This window comes from Lepidochelys olivacea (assembly GCF_965140295.1).
Source record: "Lepidochelys olivacea isolate rLepOli2 genome assembly, chromosome: 16".
Taxonomy (NCBI): domain Eukaryota; kingdom Metazoa; phylum Chordata; order Testudines; family Cheloniidae; genus Lepidochelys; species Lepidochelys olivacea.
The window spans coordinates 17,264,290-17,288,693 of NC_140426.1; the positions used below are offsets into that span (position 1 = coordinate 17,264,290).

The 24,404-nt window shown below is 50.6% G+C and overlaps 1 protein-coding gene across 1 annotated transcript in view; it reads left to right on the forward strand.

The window, feature by feature from the left end:
- Positions 1–2,547: 2,547 nt before the first annotated feature.
- LAMC3 (laminin subunit gamma 3) overlaps positions 2,548–24,404 on the forward strand; it is a 45,150-nt gene continuing 23,293 nt past the window's right edge. Inside the window, exons 1-10 of the mRNA XM_084650452.1 lie at positions 2,548–2,937; positions 12,363–12,667; positions 14,498–14,628; positions 17,807–17,973; positions 18,976–19,164; positions 20,005–20,122; positions 20,277–20,375; positions 21,069–21,205; positions 23,003–23,119; positions 23,892–24,093. Of these exons, the coding sequence (XP_084506578.1) occupies positions 2,559–2,937; positions 12,363–12,667; positions 14,498–14,628; positions 17,807–17,973; positions 18,976–19,164; positions 20,005–20,122; positions 20,277–20,375; positions 21,069–21,205; positions 23,003–23,119; positions 23,892–24,093 (1,844 nt within the window). The 5' untranslated portion in view covers positions 2,548–2,558. The remainder of the gene's footprint in view (positions 2,938–12,362; positions 12,668–14,497; positions 14,629–17,806; positions 17,974–18,975; positions 19,165–20,004; positions 20,123–20,276; positions 20,376–21,068; positions 21,206–23,002; positions 23,120–23,891; positions 24,094–24,404) is intronic.

Sequence of the window (24,404 nt, forward strand, 5' to 3'; positions counted from 1 at the left end):
CACACAGAGACCATGAAACAATACCTCCTCCCACCCCGCTGTCCTGCTGGTAATAGCTTATCTAAAGTGATCATCAAGTTGGGCCATTTCCAGCACAAATCCAGGTTTTCTCACCCTCTGCCCCCCCCCCCCACACACACAAACTCACTCTGCTGCTGGTAATAGCTTATCCAAAGTGACAACTCTCTTCACAATGTGTATGATAATCAAGGTGGGCCATTTCCTGCACAAATCCAGGCTTTCTCACCCCCCCCCCCCGCCCCGGAAACACACACACACACACACACACAAACTCACTCTCCTGCTGGTAATAGCTCATCCGAACTGACCACTCTCCAAGTTTAAATCCAAGTTTAACCAGAACGTCTGGGGGGAGGGGGGGTAAGGAAAAAACAAGGGGAAATAGGCTACCTTGCATAATGACTTAACCACTCCCAGTCTCTATTTAAGCCTAAATTAATAGTATCCAATTCGCAAATTAATTCCAATTCAGCAGTTTCTCGCTGGAGTCTGGATTTGAAGTTTTTTTGTTGTAAGATAGCGACCTTCATGTCTGTGATTGCGTGACCAGAGAGATTGAAGTGTTCTCCGACTGGTTTATGAATGTTATAATTCTTGACATCTGATTTGTGTCCATTTATTCTTTTACGTAGAGACTGTCCAGTTTGACCAATGTACATGGCAGAGGGGCATTGCTGGCACATGATGGCATATATCACATTGGTGGATGTGCAGGTGAACGAGCCTCTGATAGTGTGGCTGATGTTATTAGGCCCTATGATGGTGTCCCCTGAATAGATATGTGGGCACAGTTGGCAACCCCCCACAACCTGAAGCAAATACTCACCAACAACCACATACCACACAACAGAACCACTAACCCAGGAACCTATCCTTGCAACAAAGCCCGTTGCCAACTGTGCCCACATATCTATTCAGGGGACACCATCAAAGGGTCTGACGGATACCATGCTTCTTCTGGTCTCAATCTGAATCTCAGATGTCCCATGCCCACGCAGCCTGCGCTGAGTAGCAAGTGTTTGGCCAGGACGGCACCACTCTGATTCACCTCAGGGCCGGTGCTCTGTGGTTGAGACCCCTCACACTTCAGCCCTTTCGGCTCTTGGTTTTAAATCCTCAACTGGTCTCTTGGGTGAGGAACGCATCAGAAATGGGCAGCACAAAGGCAAGTGAAGCAAAATGTTCTTTTTGCCTGAGAAGCTGCTCAGGGAATCACGGCCTGGCGCTCCTTGTAACCCCGCTGGGCTCCTGCTTCCCCGTTCGGGTGACCTATTGTTCCTCTGAGCACCTCCATCCCACCCCAGTAGCATTTCCCTGCTAGTAGCTTGACAGGGATTAATGATGGTCTGTCCCTGCCACCTACTGGAGACACTTTTCAAGTCTGAGCCTCCCTAGAAGAAGAAGCTATCTCAACTCCTCAGAGCCCGGAGGCTTCCTTAAGTGCTTGGGGAAAGGGGCCTTGGAGCTCTCTGACTGCTCTGCTCAGTCGCACAAGAGGGAATGGGGATCCTGGAGTCCTGCACCCCAAACTTGCCTTCCTGCGGGGAACCAGAGAGGAGGAGTTTGGGCGACTCAGCCCAGTCCCCGATGGGAGAGTGCCTGGCCATCGTAAAACACAGTTCAGCACAGTTGGCGTCACTTGAATAACAAGGGTGCTGGAGGTTAGGGCAAAGATGGTGTCTGAGTGACGGGGTCCCTGCAAGCAAAGCTATGCGGGGAGCCCCAAACTGGAACAGCAGGGGTGCCCCTGGTCAGGATTGGGGAGCACTGACAGTGTTGGGGGTGTGAGAGCCGAGGCAGAGCTAGGCATTGTGCTCAGTGACACCCAAGGTCTCCCTTGCTCCTCAGTTTGGCACAATAAGAAATAGAGGGAGACTCTCCGTTTTCATGTAAAAAAAAAGAAAAGTTTCTTTCTAGCCCTCTTCTTGCAAAGAGCCTGGAAAATGTGACGGATGTGAAACATTACAGAGCCATTGCTGGGCTGATGGGAACAGACTGCTGGGCCCTATTCCCACAGCGGGGGCCCATACGCCTTTTATGTAAAATGAGTCCGGTTTGGGGGGTCCCTCCTATAGAATCCTTCCCAGAATTCTCTGGCTGGCCTTGTGCTTTGCCACAAAGGCCCACAGTGGTGAGACCAGGATGGAGGTGGTAAGGGTGGGTCAGGACAGGGGCTTCCAAGGATGTGCTGAGGCTCTAGGTGCGCCCCAACCACAGCCAGGGCCAGACACTTTTGGGGTATCCCTTGGCATCTATAGGCCATGGAGAGAAGAGGGGCTGTGGCCTCTTTCCGTCACTCCACGTCCAGTGAAGCCTCCATAGACCCTGGCGTCAATCGTGGGCCAACAGAAGGTGAATACGTTGTCTTGGATTTAAAAATAAGCCAGTTTTTTGGCATTTCCATCAGCATCCACAAGATGGAACCTGGAGCGAGTGGATCCGAGAGCGGGGCTGCTCTGGCAAAAAAGGAGGGACCTGCCAGAGTCTCCAGAGGCTGTGACTGAGAGAAGGAAGCTCAGTGTCCTCTGAGGCTCGCCATGGCACAGGCTCCTTGTCTGTGTGTCCTGGCCTTGCTGTCCCTCGGGCCGTACCCTGCCGCAGGGGGCATGGACTCCTGCTACGACCCTTGGGGGCGGGCACAGCACTGCACGCCCGCCTTCGAAAATGCAGCGTTCGGCAGGGAGGTGTGGGCGACCAACACGTGCGGCTCCCCGCCTGAGGATTACTGCCTCCAGATGGGAGCCCGGGACACCACCAAGCTGTGCCACCGCTGCGACGCGGGAGACCCCTTGCTCCACCACAACCCCACCTACCTGACCGACTTCCACAGCCAGGAGCAGAGCACCTGGTGGCAGAGCCAGTCCATGGCCTTCGGGATACAGCACCCCAACTCTGTCAACATCACCCTGCACCTGGGTAAGCGCGACCGGAACCGCCCTTTCCCAGGGAACCTTCTGCTTTCAAGGGGCCTGGCCCAGAGTGGCAGGGGCTGCTGGAAAGAGAAGGCCCTTGAAGTGAAGAGGGAGTTGGCTGGTCTGGTCGTCTAGGATTATCCCCCCCCTGCCCCGAGAGAGAGCAACATTATACACATGTATAGATGAGATTAAAAATGTGAGCTGGACCTGTGGGAGGAAGGATGGCCCAGTAGTTGGGGCATTAGTCTGAAACTCAGGAGAGCCAGGCTGAGTCCCCCACTCCACCATTCCTTGCGTAACCTGCATCTTGGCAGGGGGTTGGACTAGATGACCCTGATGGTCCCTTCTAACCCTGTGTTTCTATGATTCTATGGCTTTGGCCCATGCAATTAGAGGGATGACTGCAGCCCACCTAGGCATTCCCATGCTGGCTTTACACTAGTTAGTGTGGATAAAAGGAGTGGTGAAGATGCCCCCGTAAGGGCCAACCATGCAAGTATGTACCCAGAGTCCCGGTCAGGCTTGTACAGCCTCTGCGCCCTCGTCTTCACTGCTATGTTTAGCCATGCATGTATGGCTAAAAAAGCTAGTGCATGTATGCATGTTGCAGTCGCCCCTTGGATTGCAGTGTAGACGTACCCTTAGCCTCTGCATGCCTCAGCTCCCTATCTATACAGTGGGGATAACAGCACTTCCCTGCTTCTCAGGTGCTGTGAGGATAAATGCATTGAAAGCTGTGAGTTTCTCTGGCGCTGCGGTGATGGGAACCAGATAAGAACCTTTCTAGAAATAGCTGGGCCCATAGTGAAGTGGGGCAGGGCACTGGAAAGCGGGGTTTGTTTATGGCGAAGGGGGGACAGACTGCATAGGGCCCTGCCGACTGAATGGGATAATGTGATCCAGAAGGCATGTGAGTCCCAAACTGGCAAAACACCTTTCCCATGCTGCCATTTGCCAGCTGCATTTGTCCAGCCTCAAAACAACTGTGAAAGGATCATAGACTGTATCCTAAGTCTTTGCACTTCTATAGCACTTTCCATCTGTGATTTTATGAAGAGTAATTAGTGGAGCTGCATTCAGCCCCTGTGCCAACCATCAGTATTATGATCTCCAGCTCACAGATGAGGAAACCGAGGCACAGAAAAGTGAAGCAACTTGCCCAAGGCCACACAGTCAATCAGTGGCAGAGCAGAGAGTAGGTCGCAAGAATTTTGGCTCCCAGTCCAATGTGGTAACAACAAACCCCTTTTTTTTCTCTTGGGGAAAAATCATTATTTTCCACAGAGTTATATGTTGAATTAAATGAATTGCACAGGTATGTAAAAACAGATGGGATTCTATATAGCCAATAACACTTGGGTATTCAAAGTAGTCACCAACAGTTGAAGGTGTATGGTAGCTTGTGCTTCCTATTTAAAGCATCCGATGAAGTGAGCTGTAGCTCACGAAAGCTTATGCTTAAATAAATTGGTTAGTCTCTAAGGTGCCACAAGTACTCCTTTTCTTTTTGCGAATACAGACTAACACAGCTGCTACTCTTAAACCTTATTTAAAGCTGTGTATTATGGGCCGGGGTCACCAATGTTCTCCGTCAGTTTTACACTAGTGTGTATCTCCATTGACTTCAATGCAGTTCCAAGGGTGTAAAACTAAACTAACATGGTGGTGAATCAATTCCTATGGGATAGGTTTTCAACTGGTGTAAAGGAGCATAGCTCTGATTTCAGTGGAGCGACGCCAGTTTCCACCAACTGAAGATCTGGCCCATATATTTCAGATATTCTAAAACTGTCCCACTTTTTCAACAGTTAAAATGTAAGGGCTTATGCCTTCTATTATAAATAAAACTGAAAAGGTTTCCCTGCTATATAAACTCTCCTGGCAATTAGCCACCTCCGCAAATATTTTCATTCTTTCATATCCTGCCATCCACATTCTGAATACAAGAGATTACAGAGAGTCATTGTTGGAGCTAAACAAATAATAAATAGTAATAATAACAGCCAAAAGCTGTCAGAGTGTGTGTCTGTTTAGCTTGGGCTACTCTTGGGGGACATGCAATGGTGCATTTCCCAATGGAAGCAGTCGATAGCACCGCTCCTGCAAAGCCATCAGGGTGGAAGGTTCGTGCTGTGGCCACTGATTCCTAAGGGAACAGTGGGGGTAAGGGCAGAGGGAGACAGGAGCAGCTTGTTTCCAAGAGAGGTCACTCCTTTCCCAGCCCCCCGTGAACAGCCAGGCAGACATCTGTTCTGAATCGCCAGAAAGTTAGGACTGGGCTTCCTGCCTGGGATGAAAGGCGACGCTGGAGGAGCCGAGAAGCGCTCATTCCATGTTCCACCTCCATAAAACCCGGTTTTTCCTTTTACAGCTTCATAGATTGTAAGGCCATAAGGGATCACTGTGATCATCTAGTCTGATGTCCTGCGTAAGACAGACCCAAGACTTCTCGGAACTAATTCCTGCTTGAACTAGAGCAAATCTTTTAGAAAAATATCCAAACTTGCTTTGAAAAAATTCCAGTGATGGGAAATCCAGCACAACCACTGTTAAGTTGTCCCAACGGTTCACTACCCTCACTGTTAAAAACTTTTGCACCTTATTTCCCCTGTGAATGTGCCTTGTTTCAACTTCCAGCCAGTGGATCTTGTGATAGCTTTGTCTGCTAGACTGAAGATCCCTCTGTTATCAAATGTGTCTTCCCCAAGTAGGTATTTAATAGACTGTGATCAAGTCATCCCTGAACCTCTTTGTTAAGCTTAATAGAGTGAACTCCTTGAGTTTTTCAATATAAGGCATGTTTCCCAATCCCTTAATTATTCTTGTGGTTCTTCTCTGACTTCTCTCCAAGTTTTTTTTCCCCAACATCCTTCTTGAACTATCAACAGCAGAACTGGACACAGTAGTCCCACAGTGGTCACACCAGTGCCACATAGAGGTAAAATAACCTCTGTACTCCTACTCGATACTCCCATGATGAAACATCCAAGGATCACATTAGCCCTTTGGCCACAGCATCAAACTGGAAGCACATGTTCAGCTGATTATCCCCTCAAATCCTTTTCAGAATCATTGCATCCCAACATAGAATTCCCCATCCTGTAAGTATCACCTACATTCTTTGTTCCTAGATATGACTTTACATTTGATCTTATTAATACGCATAATTGCTTGCACCCAGCTTTCCAAGGGATCTGGATTGCTCTGTGTCAGTGTCCAGTCCGCTTCATTATTTACCTCTCCCCCAATCTTTACCTGCCAACTTTATTAGTAATTATTTTATGTTTTCTAGGTAATTGATAAATTACCTTGTTAAATAGCATAGGACTCCACTAGAAACATACCTGATGATTCCCTGTTTACATTTATATTTTGTAACCTATCACTTAGCCAGTTTTGAATCCATTTAATTGTGCCATGTTTTTGTATTGTTTTAGATTCTTAATCAAAATGTTGTGTTGTACCAAGTCAAATGCCTTACAGAAATCTAAGTATATTACATTGCTGTTATTACCTGTATCAACCAAACTTGTAATCTCATCAGAAAAGATGATGAATTAGTTTGAGATCTGTTTTTCCATAAACCCATGGTAATTAGCATTATTTATATTACCCTCCCTTAATTCTTTATTAACTGAGTCCTGTATCATCTGTTTTTTGACTGGCTCATCCTGTTTACCCTTTTAAATATTGACACAACAGCAGCTTTGTGTTAATCCCCTGGAACTTCGCTAGTGTTCCAAGAATTATTGAAAATCAACATTAATGGGCCAGAGTGCTACTCGGCCAGCTCTTTTAAAACTTCTGGATGCAAGTTAACAGGACCTGCTGATTTTAAAAATGTCCTGCTTCAGTAGCTGCTTTATAACACCCTCCTTATAATCTATGAAACATCTCTCTGTGCCTAAGAGGGGGAAGGAGGAGCCAGTTTGACTCTTAAGGGATGGATCCTTGTGTAGCAACTGTTCATGTCATTGAGGACTAATGCGTGGTTTCTCCATCTGAGGGTACAGCTGAGAGTGTAGGTGGATGTGACATTTACATATATACTCAGCCCATCTATAGTCCTTTTCATCCAGAGACCTCAAATAGTTTTACTGACTTAAACAGTTTAGCCTCCCAGCCCGGTGGATCTTTCTCATTTTACAGATAAGCAAACTGAGGCCCAAAGAGTAAGCAGCAGAGCTGGGAATAGCACCAGGAGTCCTGTTTCCCATTCTCCTCCTCTACCCGCCAGATCGTGCAACGTGCAGTGCTCATTTTCTTCCTCTATGCACAGTTTGCTGCTTGTCGGTTCTTTTACTCCTCCCCTCCCCTCCCCTCCGCCCCTGCTGGGCTACTAACGGAAAATCCTTATGTGCCAGAATTTTTGTTGGTGTTAGCCACGTCTGTAGTCAAATGAATTATCCAGATTCTCACAAGAACACAGTTTGGCCCATTAATTTTATCCTAGTGTCTTGGGCCAAGAGCAAACTCCAAAACCTTCTCTGATGTGCAGTCTTTTATTAATCTGATAGCCTGGAGATTGAACCTGGGATCTCCGATTCCCGCTGCTCCCACCGTCTGCTACTTAGCTGGAATCCAAGCTGATTCTGTGAGGGTCATTCAATGGTTGTTTATTGACACAGTGCAGAGACCAGCTCCCCTCCTAGAGGAAATTGTTTTGCGCATTGACAGCTGTGACCTCCTGCCATTTTGGTAAACGCCCCCAAGGAATTTCCTGTCTGGGAATAAACCCACCCAGGGTGTCTGGAATTCCACCCCAAAGACCTTCAGGAGTCCTACATGAGACCAGGGTGTGAGTCTTTCCCAGGACAGGCAGGACATGGGCATCATCAAGGCAAGCTTCAACAACGCTGCCCGTCCAGTGTGCCTCTGCCAGGATGGATTGATTTAAATCACCAATTTTAATCATGATTTAAACAGCATGGAGTTAACCTTGATTTAAATAATCAATTTTTAGTCTTGATTTGCACTTGTACTTAGTTGTTTTTTTTTTCCTAAAGAAGACTTGATTCTCATTGGTTGGTAACCACTGAATCATGTTGATTTGCAACTAAATATAGCTTTAGCCTAAATTTGGTGCTGCTTTTTTTGCTAACCAGAACAATACACTGTATCTATACGTATTTCTTTAAGCAATTATATAGCTTAACATACATGTATTCAGATTTGTAATTTTTACTTTTTTTATTGTTAGAAATGGTGATTGATACATTTCTTATTTACTAGATGGGAATTATTTCTTTTACTCATGATTTGCATCAAGCTGTTTGGAGGGAAAATGAAATGAAATTAATGCACAAAAACATTTAAATTTTTTAGAATTAGTTAAATTAAACCTTAAATGTGCTGGATACACAAGAAAAAAAGTTAATCAAACCATCTTTTGCATTTAAAACTGACTGACTTATTAAACAAAGGAAGTGTTATCTGTAGTTAGTGAATTAAGATGATTCTTTCTGATCACCATGTCCTTCAAGATTTTAGAACTAGTAGATCTCATCCCCTCACACCTCACTTTCATCCATAAATTGGGAGAGGAAAACAATTTTTTCTAATGTTTCAACTCCCACCGGGTTTCTTGACTTTGAATGAATTAGTCATTGAACTGAACAAGTTGAATAAACTGAAATGAAGAATATATTCTCACTGCATCTGCAGAAGAGGCCAATGCTGTCAAAAGCTGGTTTTGTACTTCAACGAATGGTGGTTCCAGGTGCTGAGCCAGTGACTTCCACCAGCTCAGTGCTTTGACTTTTGCCTAAAACTTTGTCAGCAAACATGTACTGCCTAATATTAATTTCTGAAGTTTAATTTACATTATCTTAATCGATCATAGTAAGTTTACCCCATAACATAGGTTATCATAATTTCAAATTTAAATAGGTTTATTTTTTAAAACAAAACTGTATTTAAATTAACCAAAAAAATCTGAAGATTATTATTTTTCATCATCCAATTTTATCCACCGTGGCCTCAATCTGGACCTGGAGGGAACCACTACTTGGGGTGAGAGGTCACCCGCCCCACCCCAGCCAATTCTGAGCCTCTGCAGAGAACACAAGTCAGAGCCAGTTGTCATGGTGGTTTGTGTTCTGCCTCCCTGGGAACTAGACTGAGACCCACCAAGTTAAAGAAGTATGGGCTGGATGAATGCACTATAAGGTGGGTAGAAAGTTGGCTAGATTGTCAGGCTCAACGGGTAGTGATCAGTGGCTCCATGTCTAGTTGGCAGCCAGTGTCAAGTGGAGTGCCCCATGGGGTCGGTCCTGGGGCCGGTTTTGTTCAATATCTTCATAAATGATCTGGAGGATCTGGTGTGGTTTGCACTCTCAGCAAATTTGCGGATGATACTAAACTGGGAGGAGTGGTAGATACGCTGGAGGGCAGGGATAGGATACAGAGGGACCTAGACAAATTGGAGGATTGGGCCCAAAGAAATCTGATGAGGTTCAATAAGGATAAGTGCAGGGTCCTGCACTTAGGACGGAAGAACCCAATGCACAGCTACAGACTAGGGACCGAATGGCTAGGCAGCAGTTCTGCGGAAAAGGACCTAGGGGTGACAGTGGACGAGAAGCTGGATATGAGTCAGCAGTGTGTCCTTGTTGCCAAGAAGGCCAATGGCATTTTGGGATGTATATGTAGGGGCATTGCCAGCAGATCGAGGGACGTGATCGTTCCCCTCTATTCGACATTGGTGAGGCCTCATCTGGAGTACTGTGTCCAGTTTTGGGCCCCACACTACAAGAAGGATGTGGATAAATTGGAGAGAGTCCAGCGAAGGACAACAAAAATTATTAGGGGTCTGGAACACATGACTTACGAGGAGAGTCTGAGGGAACTGGGATTGTTTAGTCTGCAGAAGAGAAGAATGAGAGGGGATTTGATAGCTGCTTTCAACTACCTGAGAGGTGGTTCCAGAGAGGATGGTTCTAGACTATTCTCGGTGGTAGAAGAGGACAGAACAAGGAGTAATGGTCTCAAGTTGCAGTGGGGGAGGTTTAGGTTGGATATTAGGAAAAACTTTTTCACTAGGAGGGTGGTGAAACACTGGAATGCGTTACCTAGGGAGGTGGTAGAATCTCCTTCCTTAGAAGTTTTTAAGGTCCGGCTTGACAAAGCCCTGGCTGGGATGATTTAATTGGGGATTGGTCCTGCTTTGAGCAGGGGGTTGGACTGGATGGCCTCCTGGGGTCCCTTCCAACCCTGATATTCTATGATTCTATGAAACCAAAGGAACTCTCACAAAAGACATTAGAAATGCATTATTTCTTGCAAGAGCGATGAGTTGGAAGCAGGTCAGTGAGCACAGAACCCAGCTGCAGATAAAGCCTCCACTAGGATTAATTTAGAAAGCTCCCAGAGGGTGGAAGGCAACCAGAGAGGAACAGCAGAGTTGGAAAAGAAAGAGAAGAGAGAGTATGGGTACAACAGCCACGCTGGGCCCGATCCTCAGAGGTGCTCAGCCTCCGCTCCCACTGAACTCAGTGGATATTCAGCACTCAGCGCCTTTCAAGAGTCATCCTGTAAAAGGAGTTGTCTCCAAGGGGGAGCAGTTGCTGTCAACGTCCCCTAACGCTTGCTGCCTTCTTGCAAGGTTATCAGCAAATCTCTCCCGAAGACAGAACTGCAAACAGTAGTCAGGTTTCTGTGATGACAAGAGAGAATCTGGGCACTGCTGATCCATGGCAGATTCTTCCCCCCACAGCCCGGCGGTAGCCTGAGTTATCTCCGCTCCCTGACAGCATTCTTACAAAGTCACAGCCCATAGCCGACATAATTCATATGGGTCCAATTAAAGGCTGGTTTTTCTTAGTCCCCAAATAACCCGTCTAACATTCTGGACTCATTATCTTTTCCAACAAAGCCCAAACCTTGTAGCGGATTGTTTTGTACTATCAATAGTAGTATAATTATGGAAGAACCAGCTCTCGGAGTTGAACCCAGTCCTTTGTCTCTGGCAATTAAGCAGTTTGATATTTGTATTATTTTTTCTCACTAATGTTTTCAATAAGCAATTGTAGTGGTGGATTGACTGCCCTCGGGGACTGGACCCCCTCTGTTTATCCTCGCTGCAGCCTCCTCCGCACGCTGCTCTTTCAGCGGGTGGTGTCAACGTTCACTCAAAAGGCCAACAAGGGAGCTGAGTCTCCATGGTCCACCGAGTCCTTCAGCTCCTTTCCTAATGCTGCCCTGAAGGAGGCCAGTTGGTGATGGTGGGCCTGATTCTCCTCTCCCTTACGTTGATTTTACAGCAGTCTAGCTCCATTGGACAAGCTCTTCAGCTGCTGTAAATCAGCGTAGCTCTGTTGACTTCACCATCTGAGGAGCTGGCTCATTGACTTCAGTGAAGTTCATTCCTGAGTCTCATGGGTGTGAGTGAGCTCAGAATTGAGCCTTTTTGTGTGTGCGCAGGATACTTGTCTGCTGGAATCTGGCTTGAGACCCAGCAAACCCATTTTGCAGAGATCACCAAGCAGCTATTAGGTGGCAACGACCTCAAGCTAGGCTGGATTTCGGCTGGCACCTGAGAAGCTGAGTGTCTGGTCTGGGTCCCAGCTCTGATCTTTTGACCTGGATGGATTGGCTGCTTTTTAATATCCAGCATCTTCCTTCCCATCATTGGCATGGACCAGCACTGGAAGAGCAGCTGCAAAGCTGTCTTTGGGCTGACGCATCTCTCTGTGTGTCAAGAGAAACAGACAGAGAGAAAATAAACAGGTTGCTTGAAACAGCAAAAGCAGGAGCTATCAGGGACACTGGGCAGGCTGGGTCGCTCTGAGCTGGTGTTGTCCAGGGGAATCCAAGGTGCGACTGGCATCCGTGTGAGCAAGAATTTCCTGCCTGGTGTTGACGTGGGGCATGTCCAGGAGAGGAAACATCTGGTCATCCCTGCCCCATCAACTGGGGACGGACCTGTTCTGATGGCTCATTCCTCTGGGGTAGCATCTCTGTAAAACATTCCCTTTTCTAGCATTTAAAATGTGGGTGTGAATTTTGTGCTGGTAAGAAGAGTGTCAGAATGACAGTCCTGAAGTCCTCTGTGTATTCACAGAACACCTAGAGCACAGGGCTGGGCCTCAGGATTCCTAGGTTTTATCCCCAACCACTTCAGTAATTCCTTTCCCTTGGAAAAATCACTTCATCAGCTCTCTTGAACCTCAGCTTCCCCAGCTGTAACACGGGGACAATGTTACACCTCCTCATTTAGAAGCAGCTGTCACAGGTTCCTCGTGGCACAACATATGGGGTTAGCATGGGCAATAAGTCAGTTACCCCATGACATGAATGACCTATGTCAGCAGATTTTGACAAGCATTTGTAGCTCCTGAAATTGGTGGTACCCAAAGAGAGATGTACAGACTGTGGATGAGCTCTTGGCACCTAACCACGTTGCCTTCTCTTCTCCTCCTTCTTCAGGGAAGTCCTATGAAATCACCTATGTGCGGCTGAAGTTTCACACAAGCCGGCCAGAGAGCTTTGCTATTTACAAACGCAGCCATGTGGACGGGCCCTGGATCCCGTACCAGTACTACAGCGCCTCCTGTGGGAAGACCTACAGGAAGCAAGAGCGGCAGTACCTGCGGCCTGGTGAGGATGAGCAAGTGGCCTTCTGCACTGAGGAGTTCAGCGACATCTCCCCGCTGAGTGGAGGGAATGTGGCCTTCTCCACCCTGGAGGGCCGGCCCAGCGCCTACAGCTTTGACAAGAGCCATGTGCTACAGGTACTGGGCTCAGGGTTGGAGGCAGCCATGTGTGTCCAGCAGACCAGGTGGCTCAGGGGAGCTGGCATTGGGAACCGTGTTTGGAGATCTGCGATATTGTTAGTGTTCAGGTACCATATGGGTAGGCACATTAGAAAGATCTGTTCAGATAAAGGGAGATTCCGCTCTTAACTCCATTCTGCTCCGATGTGAGTGTATGTGTGTGTGAATGTACAGATGTGCAATATGTTTCTGAGCTGGATTTATAGGGGTCTGATGGACCGTGTTCAGCTGGCCCAAACTCTGATCCACCAAGCCCTTGGTGAATAACCTCCAGCACCCTAGTGGAATGGATCGTGCTAGGCTGGCCTTAATCCAGTTCTTCCAGACTCTTGCTGGCTAACCCCATTCCCAACACCATTGGGAGGTCTGCACTGGAACTGGAAGGTGTAATTTCCAGCGCGAGTAGGCATACCCGCTCTAGCTATGCCTGACCTAGTGTACTAAAAATAGCAGCACGGCTGCGGTGGACGTGCGGCAGGATGGGCCAACTGCCCTGAGTACGATGCTGTCCGAGAGCCTAGGCACATACTCCAATGGCTAGCCCTTCAGTCGCCATGGCTACACTTCTGTTTTTAGTGCACTAGCTCAACCAGAGCTAGAGTGGGTATGTCTACTCAACTGGAAATTACCAATTCCAATGTAGACATATCCTGGGACTCAGAACATTTAGTCTTCGTTCAACTTCATAGTCTAAGGTTCTCCCTCATTTTGCTACCAATATTGGGAACTAGGGTTGTGTCCAGGTACCAGGCCTAAGGTTGGACCACACTGTGCTCTCAAAGGGACTTGAAGGTGGTGGAAAGTACATATTCAGGGGGCTTAGTGGAGAGGATACATCCTATACACTAGCAGCAGAACGTCCCCTTCAGCTCCCGTCAGTTCTTCCATGCAATGTTAACATTCCAGTCTCTGGCTTTATATCATCTGACTTTGTGGCAGCTCCTTCAGTGAATCTCCTCCTGACCGGAACCCTCGGAGAGAGGACTTTCACAAATGTCAGATCTTCCGCTCCAGCTCTGTGCAGAGAACGGAGGTCTCTGATGAAGGGGTGGGGATGGGGGAGAAGTAGAGAAGCAAAAAAGTTCTCTCTTCAGAGTGACCCCGCTGGTGCCTGCTGCTTGCGTGCCCTGGGAAGACACAGAGCAATGTCCTTATCATACTCATTCTCCCAGAAGCAAGGAGGAAAGTTGTTTTCCGTAAATCACTCAAAAGCTAGCCATTACCAGCTGTGACCCAAAATGGACCTGGACCAAAATCCCAGGTCCAAACACACTTGCATTTTGAAGACTTTGGATCCTAAATTTTATCTCATCCATCCATCATTCATTAGGTCACCTATCACTGTGGGATCTGAGCATCTTCCATCTCAATGGGTCCAATCAAGCCCAGACCCAAACTTCCCAAAACATTGGCTATTTTGAAACTGGGATCCAGTGTCAGGTCTTGGGGCCCCTCTCCGCTGCCAGCCAAATGGGGAGAACGTTTCAGGGCCTCCCTCGGCATGGGAGGACATGGTGCAGATGGAGAGAAGACAAGTTCATGCCACACCTGGACTGCACGATTTCTGGCATGTGCATGTGCGTGTCTAAGCAGCATGAGGGTTCGATGAATTAAGGAGAGGACGTAGTGCTATACACATGGTGGTTCCTCAAGGTGGTGTGGTGGTTCTGCTGCCTCCTCTGCTCCCTCTTGTAAAGGGGCTGCTGACCCTCCCCCGCACCCCCCCCCAGGGTGATGTGTTCGCTTGGGCCACTCACCAGCTGCTCTCTTGTGGCCTGAACTCCTCAGGAGTGGGTGACCGGCACTGACCTGCTCATCTCCTTGAACCGGCTCAACACATTCGGGGACGACATCTTCAAGGATCCCAAGGTGCTGCAGTCCTACTATTACGCCATCTCCGACTTCTCGGTTGGCGGCAGGTAAGGCGTGGGTGGGGCATGGGGAGAAGAAGTGGAAGGAAGGATGTTCTTGTGGTAAAGGGATAGGACGGGGAGTCAGGACTCCTGGGTTCTGCCCCCAGCTCTGAGACTGTGTGATTGGGACAAGCCATTTAATCTCCTTGTTCCTCAGTTTTCCCATTTGTAAAATGGAGATGATGGTACAAAGGGAGGATGTGAGGCTTAAAGCCTTTTGAGAGCCACAGATGAGAGGCACTTACACTCCAGTTCCCCCCTGTTTAAGCAGCGCAGTCCCTATTTTGCACATGGGGGTTATAGTGGCTCACAATCTAAAAAGGAGACAACAGTGTAATACTGTTTCAAAAAAAGCGAACATCGTTCTGGGCTGAATTAGCAGGAATGTAGCAAGCATGATGCAAGAAGTCATTTTTCTGCTCTACTCTGCCCTGATAAGGCCTCAGCTGGAGTTCTGTGTCCAGTTCTGGGCAAGGCGCCTCAGGAAAGATGTGGACAAATTGGAGACAGTCCAGAGGAGAGCAACAAAAATGATTAAAAGGTCTACAAAACCTGACCTATGAGGAAAGATTGGGGAAAAAAATTAGGTTTGTTTAGTTTGGAGAAGAGAAGACTGAGGGGACACAAGTCTTCAAGTACATAAAGGGGATAATAAATTGTTCTCCTTATCTGCTGAGGACTGGACAAGAAGAAATGGGCTTAAATTGCAGCAAGGGAGATTTAGGTTAGAAACAGGAAAAACTTCCTAACTGTCAGGGTAATTAAGCACTGGAACAAATTGCCTCAGAAGGTTGTGAAATCTCCACCGCTGGAGGCTTTTAAGAACAAGTTAGACAAACGCCTGTCAGGGATGATCTAAATAATACTTAATCCTGCCTCTGCAAGGGACTGAACTAGATGACCTATCGAGGTCCTTTCCAGGCATATGTTTCTAGGATTATACTTGCCATCTTCCCTCTCAGTCCCTCCAGAAAGCTCTCCCAGGCCCATGCATCTCAGTGGACTTAGAAAGTGTGTCACTCTTTCTCTGCCCAAAGTTCCCAGCTTCAGCTCCCAGGTGCTGGGGCTTTATGGATGTTCTCGTTATCAGATGGAAAAGGAACCTTCAGGAGGCAGCAGGCAGGGAGTCAAGGGAGATGGATCTCCAGCAAACAGGACCTGGCAGGGGAACAGGCTGTGGAAACCTGCTCATGTGTGGAACAGGCTTTGTCCTGCTTGCATATGGTGCACAGTTTGTATTCAATACGTAGAGCATTTACACGGCCCAAGCAGTTGGACATAGAGCTGCGGTGCGGGTTGCCGGTCAAAACTATTGTGGGAGAAATGAACCCTCGGCTCCCATGCTACGCCTTCGCAGAGGGAGCTCCAAACAAAGCCCTGTTCGGGGATTAGCAAACCAGCCATAACACACAACTCACCCAAACACAACAGCAGCGCTAGCAGAGCCTTCCGGCTCCCGCCTGCCCTGGAGCAGGGCCAGCTTTCTTCCTGCCGGCGCACAGGGCTTGTGGTTGTGGGAGACTGCCCTTTCGGTGCGCAGTGCCCTCGGCTCCTGGGGTCCAGACTGTCTGTGAGCTTTGGGGCATGGGTGAGGCTTAGCAGGCTGGAGCCAGGGAGGGAGGCTGGTCTGTGAGAGGAGGAGTCTCCAGCTGTTAGCAGGCAGGATGCTCGGGAGAGCCCCCACTTTTCTCTCCTTTTCCTTCAGTTGCCCCCTGCTGGTTCCCAGTTGCTCCCTCAGACCAGCCGAGACAGGTCTCCCTAGTGGGTCAGGCCATGGGTGGGGAGGAACTGGTGCAGGGCTCTGTGCAGGGAAGAGCAGCCAGTGGCCAAGATCAGATGGGTGGGGTGCAAAGGCCTGTGGGTGACTGCAGAGTGTGGAGGCTGAGCTCCTGTGGAACTGAGGGAGAAGGCCCAGGACACCAATATCCTCCTCTTCAGTGTCCAAAGGGTTAAACCCTGGCCTGTTCAAACCCAGTGCATTCTAAGCAGGGTGGGCCGTATGGCAAGGGGCAGCTTGCTTGGCTTGTATGACAGCTGGCCCTGGGCGCTCAGGCCTGGAGTCGCTGGGCTTGACAGGAAGGAGAGGACAAAGTTGGAACTGCTGCAGGGTTTAGCTGAGTCCTTCCTCTTTTTTGATCCGCCATTGCCGGCCCAGGTTTCTCCTGCTAAAGCCTGGTGGAGTTCTCTGCTTCTGGAGGACAAACTGGGCCAGGCCTGCAGTACCTGCGAGTGAGCGTACTGCAGATGAGCACTCCCATGGAGGGCACCTCCCGCCCTCCATGCTCTTCCCCCTCGGGTGCCCGGAACGAGGCTGTACTGTCAGTATCTCCCTGCTCCCATCGGATCCCCAGGGTCAACATCTCAATGGCCAAGTGAGAGCTGCTCCCCACGCTCCAGAGTAGAGACGCTGGGAGAGGAGCACACAGCAACTTCATCTGACACTCCAGTCCCAAACAGCTGGAACTCATTAGCGTCTGATCAGGCCACCCTCAGTCTCAATGACCTCGCAGCTGGTGCTGCTGGGGAGCGCCTGCGGGAGAGGGATGGGTGGCCTTGAAATGGGCCCAGCCTGTGCTGCTTTCCCTCCTCCTCCTGTTTGGGTGACGTCTGTTCTGTCCATACCCCGATGCTCTCCTGGGGGCCCTGAAACCAGCCCAGCAGCCCACCCCTCAGGCACATCCCTGTGCACTCACCAGCTGCTGGCTAGACACTACAGTGCACTTGACCTGCCAGTTCAGCCTGTCTTCTGCTAGCTGGGCTAGAACCAGTGCCCTTGTATGCTGTAGGCAGCTGCCCCGGCTGAGCCATGGGGGGCTGAGCTAAGCTTGGTTCAGCTGGATGTCCTTATGTGCCACCTAACCCAGTCCACTTACCATGGTCCAAGTTTTTAAGTGAGGTAAAACTTGGGGTATGCAAGACAATCAGACTCCTGAAAGGGGTACAGCAGTCTGGAACCGCTGCCCTAGAGTAGCTTCACCTCCTTGAAATAACACCCTGGCACCACCACAAACTGGACCGAATCCAGGGGTGAGCCCGTCATTGGAGTCAGTGGATTCCCTGCAGTCCATGGAAGCTGGGCATGCCTACGGAGGGAATGGCTCTGCTGAGCACAATGTTCATTCTAATTAACGCTCCCAAGGCTCAGCCGAACCCTGACAGTGACAGCCCCTTGGCTCCCTTGCAGGTGTAAGTGCAATGGCCATGCCAGCGAGTGTGCCCCCAATGAAATGGGCCAGCTGGTTTGCCTCTGCCAGCACAACACCACCGGGGTGGACTGCGAGCAATGCCAGGCTTTCTACCAGGACCGGCCATGGGCGCGAGGAACTGCTCAGTCCGCCAACGAGTGTCTCCGTGAGTACCAGGTCTTAGGGCCCTGCAGGCGCTCTCAGGAAGCTGACTGGCCCCACTCCTCACTCAGCAGGCTGACTCTGCCATTCAGAAAATCATTTTTTCTCGGGGTCCCGGGAGCCTTGTTCCTGTAGGTTGCCAGTTCGAATCCAGCCCTGGTGGGCAGTGGCCAAAAGCTGCTAACGTCAGATGCTGGGGGAAGTCAGCTTAGGGTCCTGGTTCTGACCCAGGGCAGTGCCCTCTCCTGCACCCTGGCACAGCAAGAGAACAGCTCCTTCCTCTTGCAGGACAGCTCCAGCCACTGTGGAAAGAGATGCCCATGCTGCACCCAGGGGGTCACCCATCTGTTACATCAGCCCTTCTCTGAGGGCAGGCATATATTTTGGGTTTTCCATCCAATTAAGACTATAAGCGTCATGGGGCACGGGTCTGATCACCTGTATGTAGCAGTGCTCTTAGCCCCCGGGGGTGCTCAGCAAATAACAAGGTCGACTCAGAGGCAAGAGCGCTACCTACAGTCAGAGACAGACACACGGACGATTGTCAGTGCATTTAGCATCTGGACGCTGACGGAGAAACTGTGGGAACTCTGAGGACTAGCACAGATGCGCGTGGCCTTGCACGGGGAATTCCCTGACTGCACCCCAGAAGCAGGAAAGGGGGCTGCATTTCCATTATAGGCTCTTGGCACAGGGGTTACCTTTGTGCTGTGCTTAACCCCTAGCACAAAGGGGTCCTGACCCATGACGGGGGCTCCTGGTTCTCCCAGATTACAAACAATACAGAATAATAATAATAGCCGTCCAGTGAGGTAACACATCATCCGTTCACTCCAGGGGACCTGGGCTGGAACCCAGCGGAGGTCCCAAGTGCCATGGGTTTGTCTCAGCTCAGTCCCTCCCCACCCCCCAGTGGCAAGTCAGACCCAAGCCCCTCCATCTCCATGTCTGTTTTGGCCCCTGTGACATTCTCGCTCTTACCTGCCCCCCACTCCCTCCGGCACAGCGTGCAACTGCAGCGGCCGATCGGTGGAGTGCTTCTACGACCGGGAGCTGTACCGGAGCACGGGACATGGTGGCCATTGCCTGAACTGCCAGGATAACACCGACGGGCCGCACTGCGAGCGCTGCCGGCAGAACTACTACCGGTGGGGTGGGCAGACGGCCTGCCAGCCATGCAACTGCAACCCGGCGGGTATGTGGTGCACGGCAACACCGCTGGGGGGAGGAAACGGGGTGGCCCTGGCGCAGGTGATGCCATGTCCCGCCAGCTTGTCCAGCCTCCACCTGGCAAAGCCGTGACCCCGGCACTGCGCTTGGCCTGTGTCTCACGGCAGGGCTATACTAGATAGTTACAGCAATGTTGGTTAGGGCTGTGACTTTTTTTTTTTTCTTCCCACTGACACAGTTATGCTGGCGAAAGCCCTAGTGTAGATACAACAGACCTCATTTCACTCCGGGAACCGGTATAAGCTGCACCTACAAAAGCCTTTTTTGGCCATATAAGTGCGTCTGCACTGGGAAGCTATGCTGGTATAGCTATCCCAGCCAAACTTTTCGAGTGTAGACTAGGCCCCCTCACCCGCTCCAGGGAGCGAGAGGCCTAAATCCTCTTAACTGTGGCAGAAATGGGGGCCCAGTTAACTGCGGGGAAGGGACAAAGGTGCATCCTCAGTGATTGGTTCGAGACCTCTTAAAAAAACCATAAACCTTAAATGTTCAACCATGTCCCATCCCGAGGAGCGTCTCTCCCACCCTGCCCCACGCCACGCCCTGCTCTCTCCATCAGGTCCCACACACACTCTACTTTTCTGCGACTTGTCCTCTTTGCCACCTATTGCAGCATGCTCTTCCCTCAGCCCATGACTCCTGGAGGCACCTCCCTTCCCGATCCACCTCCCGCAGGTTCCATAGCGCTGTGCTCGAGGCAGAGTCCTTGCTCCCCTTTGTGGCGGGGGCCGGGGGGGGGGGAGAGCAGTCTCCCTCTCTTGCCAGCCCCTCTCTCACGGCTTCCTCTTGGTTTGGTTCCTCGCAGGCTCCCTGCGGCTCCAGTGTGACAGCTCGGGGGCCTGCGACTGCAAGGCCAGCGTGACTGGCTGGAAGTGTGAGCGCTGCCGGGCCGGGTTCCACTCCCTGAGCGAAGGGGGCTGCAGGTGAGAGAACTGGCTCCCCTGCACTTCAGGGGAGCTTGGCCCCTCTCCGCTTCCCACCCCTGAGCGCAGCCTTGGCCCTGACCTGATAGGGCCAAGGGCTGACAGGCGGGTGAGTGGGGAGTTGGTCTCACGTTGTTGGCTTTTGCCTCTGCAGACCCTGTGCCTGCGACCCTGCCGGCAGCGTGGGGACCTGCGACCCCAACTCGGGGCGCTGCTCCTGCAAGGAGAAGGTGGAAGGCTACCTGTGCAACAGGTGAGCGAAGCACCATCTCGGGCCGTGCTGGGGACTGGAAAAAGGCTGGGGGCTGGAAAAAGCCTCCCCTCCCCCCTTTCAGGTGCCAGGGCGCCCAGTGTGAGCTCAGCCACTGCCGGGTCAGTCTCTCCCTCCAGGGTGGGCATGAGCGAGGCAGCACCCCTCCGTCCCCACGGGAGCAATGAGATGGGGGTGGAGACCGGAGGAACGGCAAGCTCGCTGCTCCCTACTGTGCCATCTGCTGGGAGAAGATAGGACTGCAGCAGCCACCGGTTCCCCACAGCCAGCACTCTGCCCCCACTCCCCGTGGTGCCTCCTGCTGGGAAGAGCTGGGAGTGCAGTGGTTCATCCCCCGGAGCCCGCACTCCTTTCCCATTCTTGGCAATCCTCCTGCCTCTGCTCTGCTCGCGCCGGGGGCCCACGCTGGCTGAGAGAGGCTGGGAACGCAGTATTTGAGGTATCCCCTGCAGCGTTTTCTCTCCAGCGACTCCTGCTGGGAGAGGTTGGGATTTGAAGTCCCTTTCTTCGGCCTCCTTTCCTCCCTACTGCCTATGCACACACCCGTTGCTCCTCAACTGCATGCTTTGGGGAGCAGACAGGAGGGGAGTAGCTATAGTTCCCCCACTGCAAGCGTGCATGCCTGCCCCATCCCCCGTTCAGCACCACTGCTGTGTTTTGTCACCCTGCATCCAGGTGCCAACCTGGCTCATTCAATCTGCAGCCCCACAACCCCGCAGGCTGCACCAGCTGCTTCTGCTATGGCCACTCGACTGCGTGCACTGCAGCCGCCCAGTACGAGGTGCACCACGTCCGCTCTGACTTCAGCCAAGGTACCAGCCCCAACACCAGGGCCTGCTCATTGGGAAAGGGGAGGCAGGGCTGGAGGAGGGAGACCCGGGGATGGAGGCTAAGCTTTGCACTGAGGTTTTTTAAAAGTTTGGGTCTGGCTTAGATTGGGGGAGGGGGCGGTCCTCTGGCCTCCCGTCACTCTGCAAATAAATCACTGATACCAGCCGAGTTTAAATTTGCCACCATAAACTCCCCCTGCAATTTCAACTGGACCCAGTATTCCCCTTCACTTCCTGCCCAGAACTGCTGCGTGGCATTATGGGAGGCCATTACATAACTACCACCTTCCTCCCCAGAGTAGCTCATGGAAGTGGTGGATGCCGTGGCCCCTAGATACCGGTATATGGGCTGTAAAGTACCGGCTAAATGGCAGATGTTGCTACTGAAAGCTGTGACCATCCTGCAGTGGCCAGGGGCTGAGGTAGTTTTGAAAGGTTTGAATGGCCTTTCCCCGCAAAAACCGTGGAGCAGAGTCTGGTGAAAAAGCTCTGTTGGCTTGGGGAGGGGATAGATGAACATGTGGGAGGAGGTTTCCCCTGGCTCCCTCTGGATTCTCTCTGCCTCTCAAACATGGCTCCTAGTAAGGGGTGAACAGCTGGTGCAAGGGTTCTGCTCACACTTTGGAACTTCTATGTCGTCTTCCTCCTCCTAGGGTGACTAGAAGTCCCAATTTTATAGGGACAGTCCTGATATTTGGGGCTGTTTCTTATATAGGCACCTATTGCCCCCCCCCCCCATCCCCATCCCGATTTTTCAAACTTGCTATCTGGTCACCCTACCTCCTCCTCCCAACCTTGGCCTAACATTGTGCATAGCGTGGGTTATTCCCACCGGGGAAAGGCCCCTGCATGACCCTAGCTTTGATGGAGGGAACGTACTGCTCAGGCCATGAAAACAGGACTTCATCTCCACTGGGCCTGCAGCCAGGATATGTCTTATAAGGCTTCAGAGTAGTAGCCCTGTTAGTCTGTATCTGCAAAAAGAACAGGAGTACTAGAAACTAACAAATCCCATCTCTGTGCTGCATATGTGAGGACATTCTGCCCTCTGCTGAGCATCACAAGAAACATACATAATACAACCACTGAGCATCACCCTGGGGGTGGGCTTCCTGCCCCAGTGGAGGAAAAATTCCCATGTATTCCCCATGTGGGTAGCTCAGCTATCGTGCCCATGAATGTAACCTGACCTGTGCACGGCTGCCATAGAGCTGGTGGTGTGGAATGACATCCGATGAAAGCTTATCCTGATGGTATTAAAAATATGTTACCAATTGCCACATCCCTGTCATGTGTTCCATAAATTTGAAATAGAGCCAGCCTTTAGACCATGTGTTTTTCTGTGGTAGGAAATCGAGCCACGTTTGGGTTGCTCGTTTCAGGACAGATTTTCAAGGGCTCAGCTCCCAGTTAGCTAGTCATGCGCCAGCCCTTTCATAGTTCACGTTGAGCAGAGCTTTTCTGTTCAGAAGTGGATGATTCTTTTAGTGCTCTAAAATCGGTGTGCTGTCTCAGATTGTCTTGAAACTTGCTGTGCCTCCTGGGGCTGTTGGCTTGTATTAATGGGCCAGTTTGGGGGTCATTTGGGCAAGACATTCCTGAGATGCAGCCCCCCTAAAAATCTAAATAAGGGCTAGATTTCCAAATGTGTTCTTGTTGTGATGCATCTGCTCAGATCAAATCGATGACTATTCTGCAGGGGGTACCGACTGCATGCTCCATGTTATATTTCCCATCATGCCCCACTGCATGCTCTGATTGTGTGCATTTGTTGCCAAGGGCCTGAGGGCTGGAAAGCTGAAGCTCCAGGTGTCAAGGAAGTACGGCTGCATTGGGCCAATGGGGAGATCTACCTAGAGCAGGACGGAGAGGAACCAGCCGAGTTCATAGCACCAGGTACTCGATGTGGGAATGCCCAGCTGAACTGCTACATTGTAACTGTGGTTACTGTGTGGCTGCAATAAAACCTGCACTGTGTGTTTAAGAATCCACAGTTAAAACAACGTACCAGCTGCCGTGTTCCACCCCAGAGGTGGCTGTATTTCAGTGGTAGATGAAGTCATTCCTTTGTATGTAAGGGAGGCAGTGGGTGCTAGTGGATAGGATGCTGGACTCAGAAGACATTAGTTCAGTTCCCAGCCCTGTCACTGGTTTCCTGGGTGACCTTGGGCAACTCAATTCCCCTGCTCTGTGCCTCAGTTTCCCCATCTGTAACATGGGGATAATGATATTGGCCTCCATTATAAAGGATATTGATATCTACTGAGGAAAGGTGCTACCTAAGAGCTAGGCATTAATATCACTGTTATTTGTGAAGAGCTTTGGGTCCCCTTGCCATGACAGGTGCTATATAAATACATGATGCCATTAGTATTGTTACAAGGCTAAGAGGGAATTGAACCCTTAGCGTCCAAGCCATTAAAGCCATTCTCACACTCCCATTCCCCCTTGTTAGGAAGCATGTTGACGTTGACCGAGTGCTAATCTCAGTGCAGATTAGAACAGCAGTGGAAACCCAGAACTATGTGTGAAATGAGCCAAGATCCATTGTACGCGCCAGGCCTGTGTCTGGGCCAGTTGGTTCTGCCATTGAAATCCATGGGAGCAGGATTGGGCCCAGAGGCTGGGAGTGTCTCATGGACTCTCCTCTCTTCCTTTCACCTCCCAGAGAAGTTCCTGCGTGACCAGCGCCTCAGCTATGGGCAGCTCCTCTCCCTGCTCCTCCGAGCGGAGGGGAACGGGAGCCGATCCTCTCAATTTCCCGTCCGGCTGGTCTTAGAGGGAGATGGCATTGTGGTGTCTGTGAGCTATGCTGCCCCAGCAGGCCGTGGAAGCCAGCCCCACCATGGAGAGCACAACGTCACCTTCAGGTACAGGCTGGCTGACCTCACTTCCTGGCAGACAGGCTTCTCCCTCACTAAAATCACCACCTCAGCTGGCCCCTCTGTTGGCTGAATCCAGCAGGGAGGCCAACAATTGAGTGGACCATGGAGACTGAATTCCCTCTCATCTTCGTGGCCTCTCTGGGCAGGTTTGAGACCCACTGGCAGGGCACCGTGGGGAGAGTTTGTACCAGTGCTCCGTGTGCTGGACCTGTTCTGTCAGGCCAGCACCTTTCAGCCGTGCTACTTCCCATGGCCTGGTTCTGGTCTCAGTGCAAATCAGGACTGATTCTGCTGCG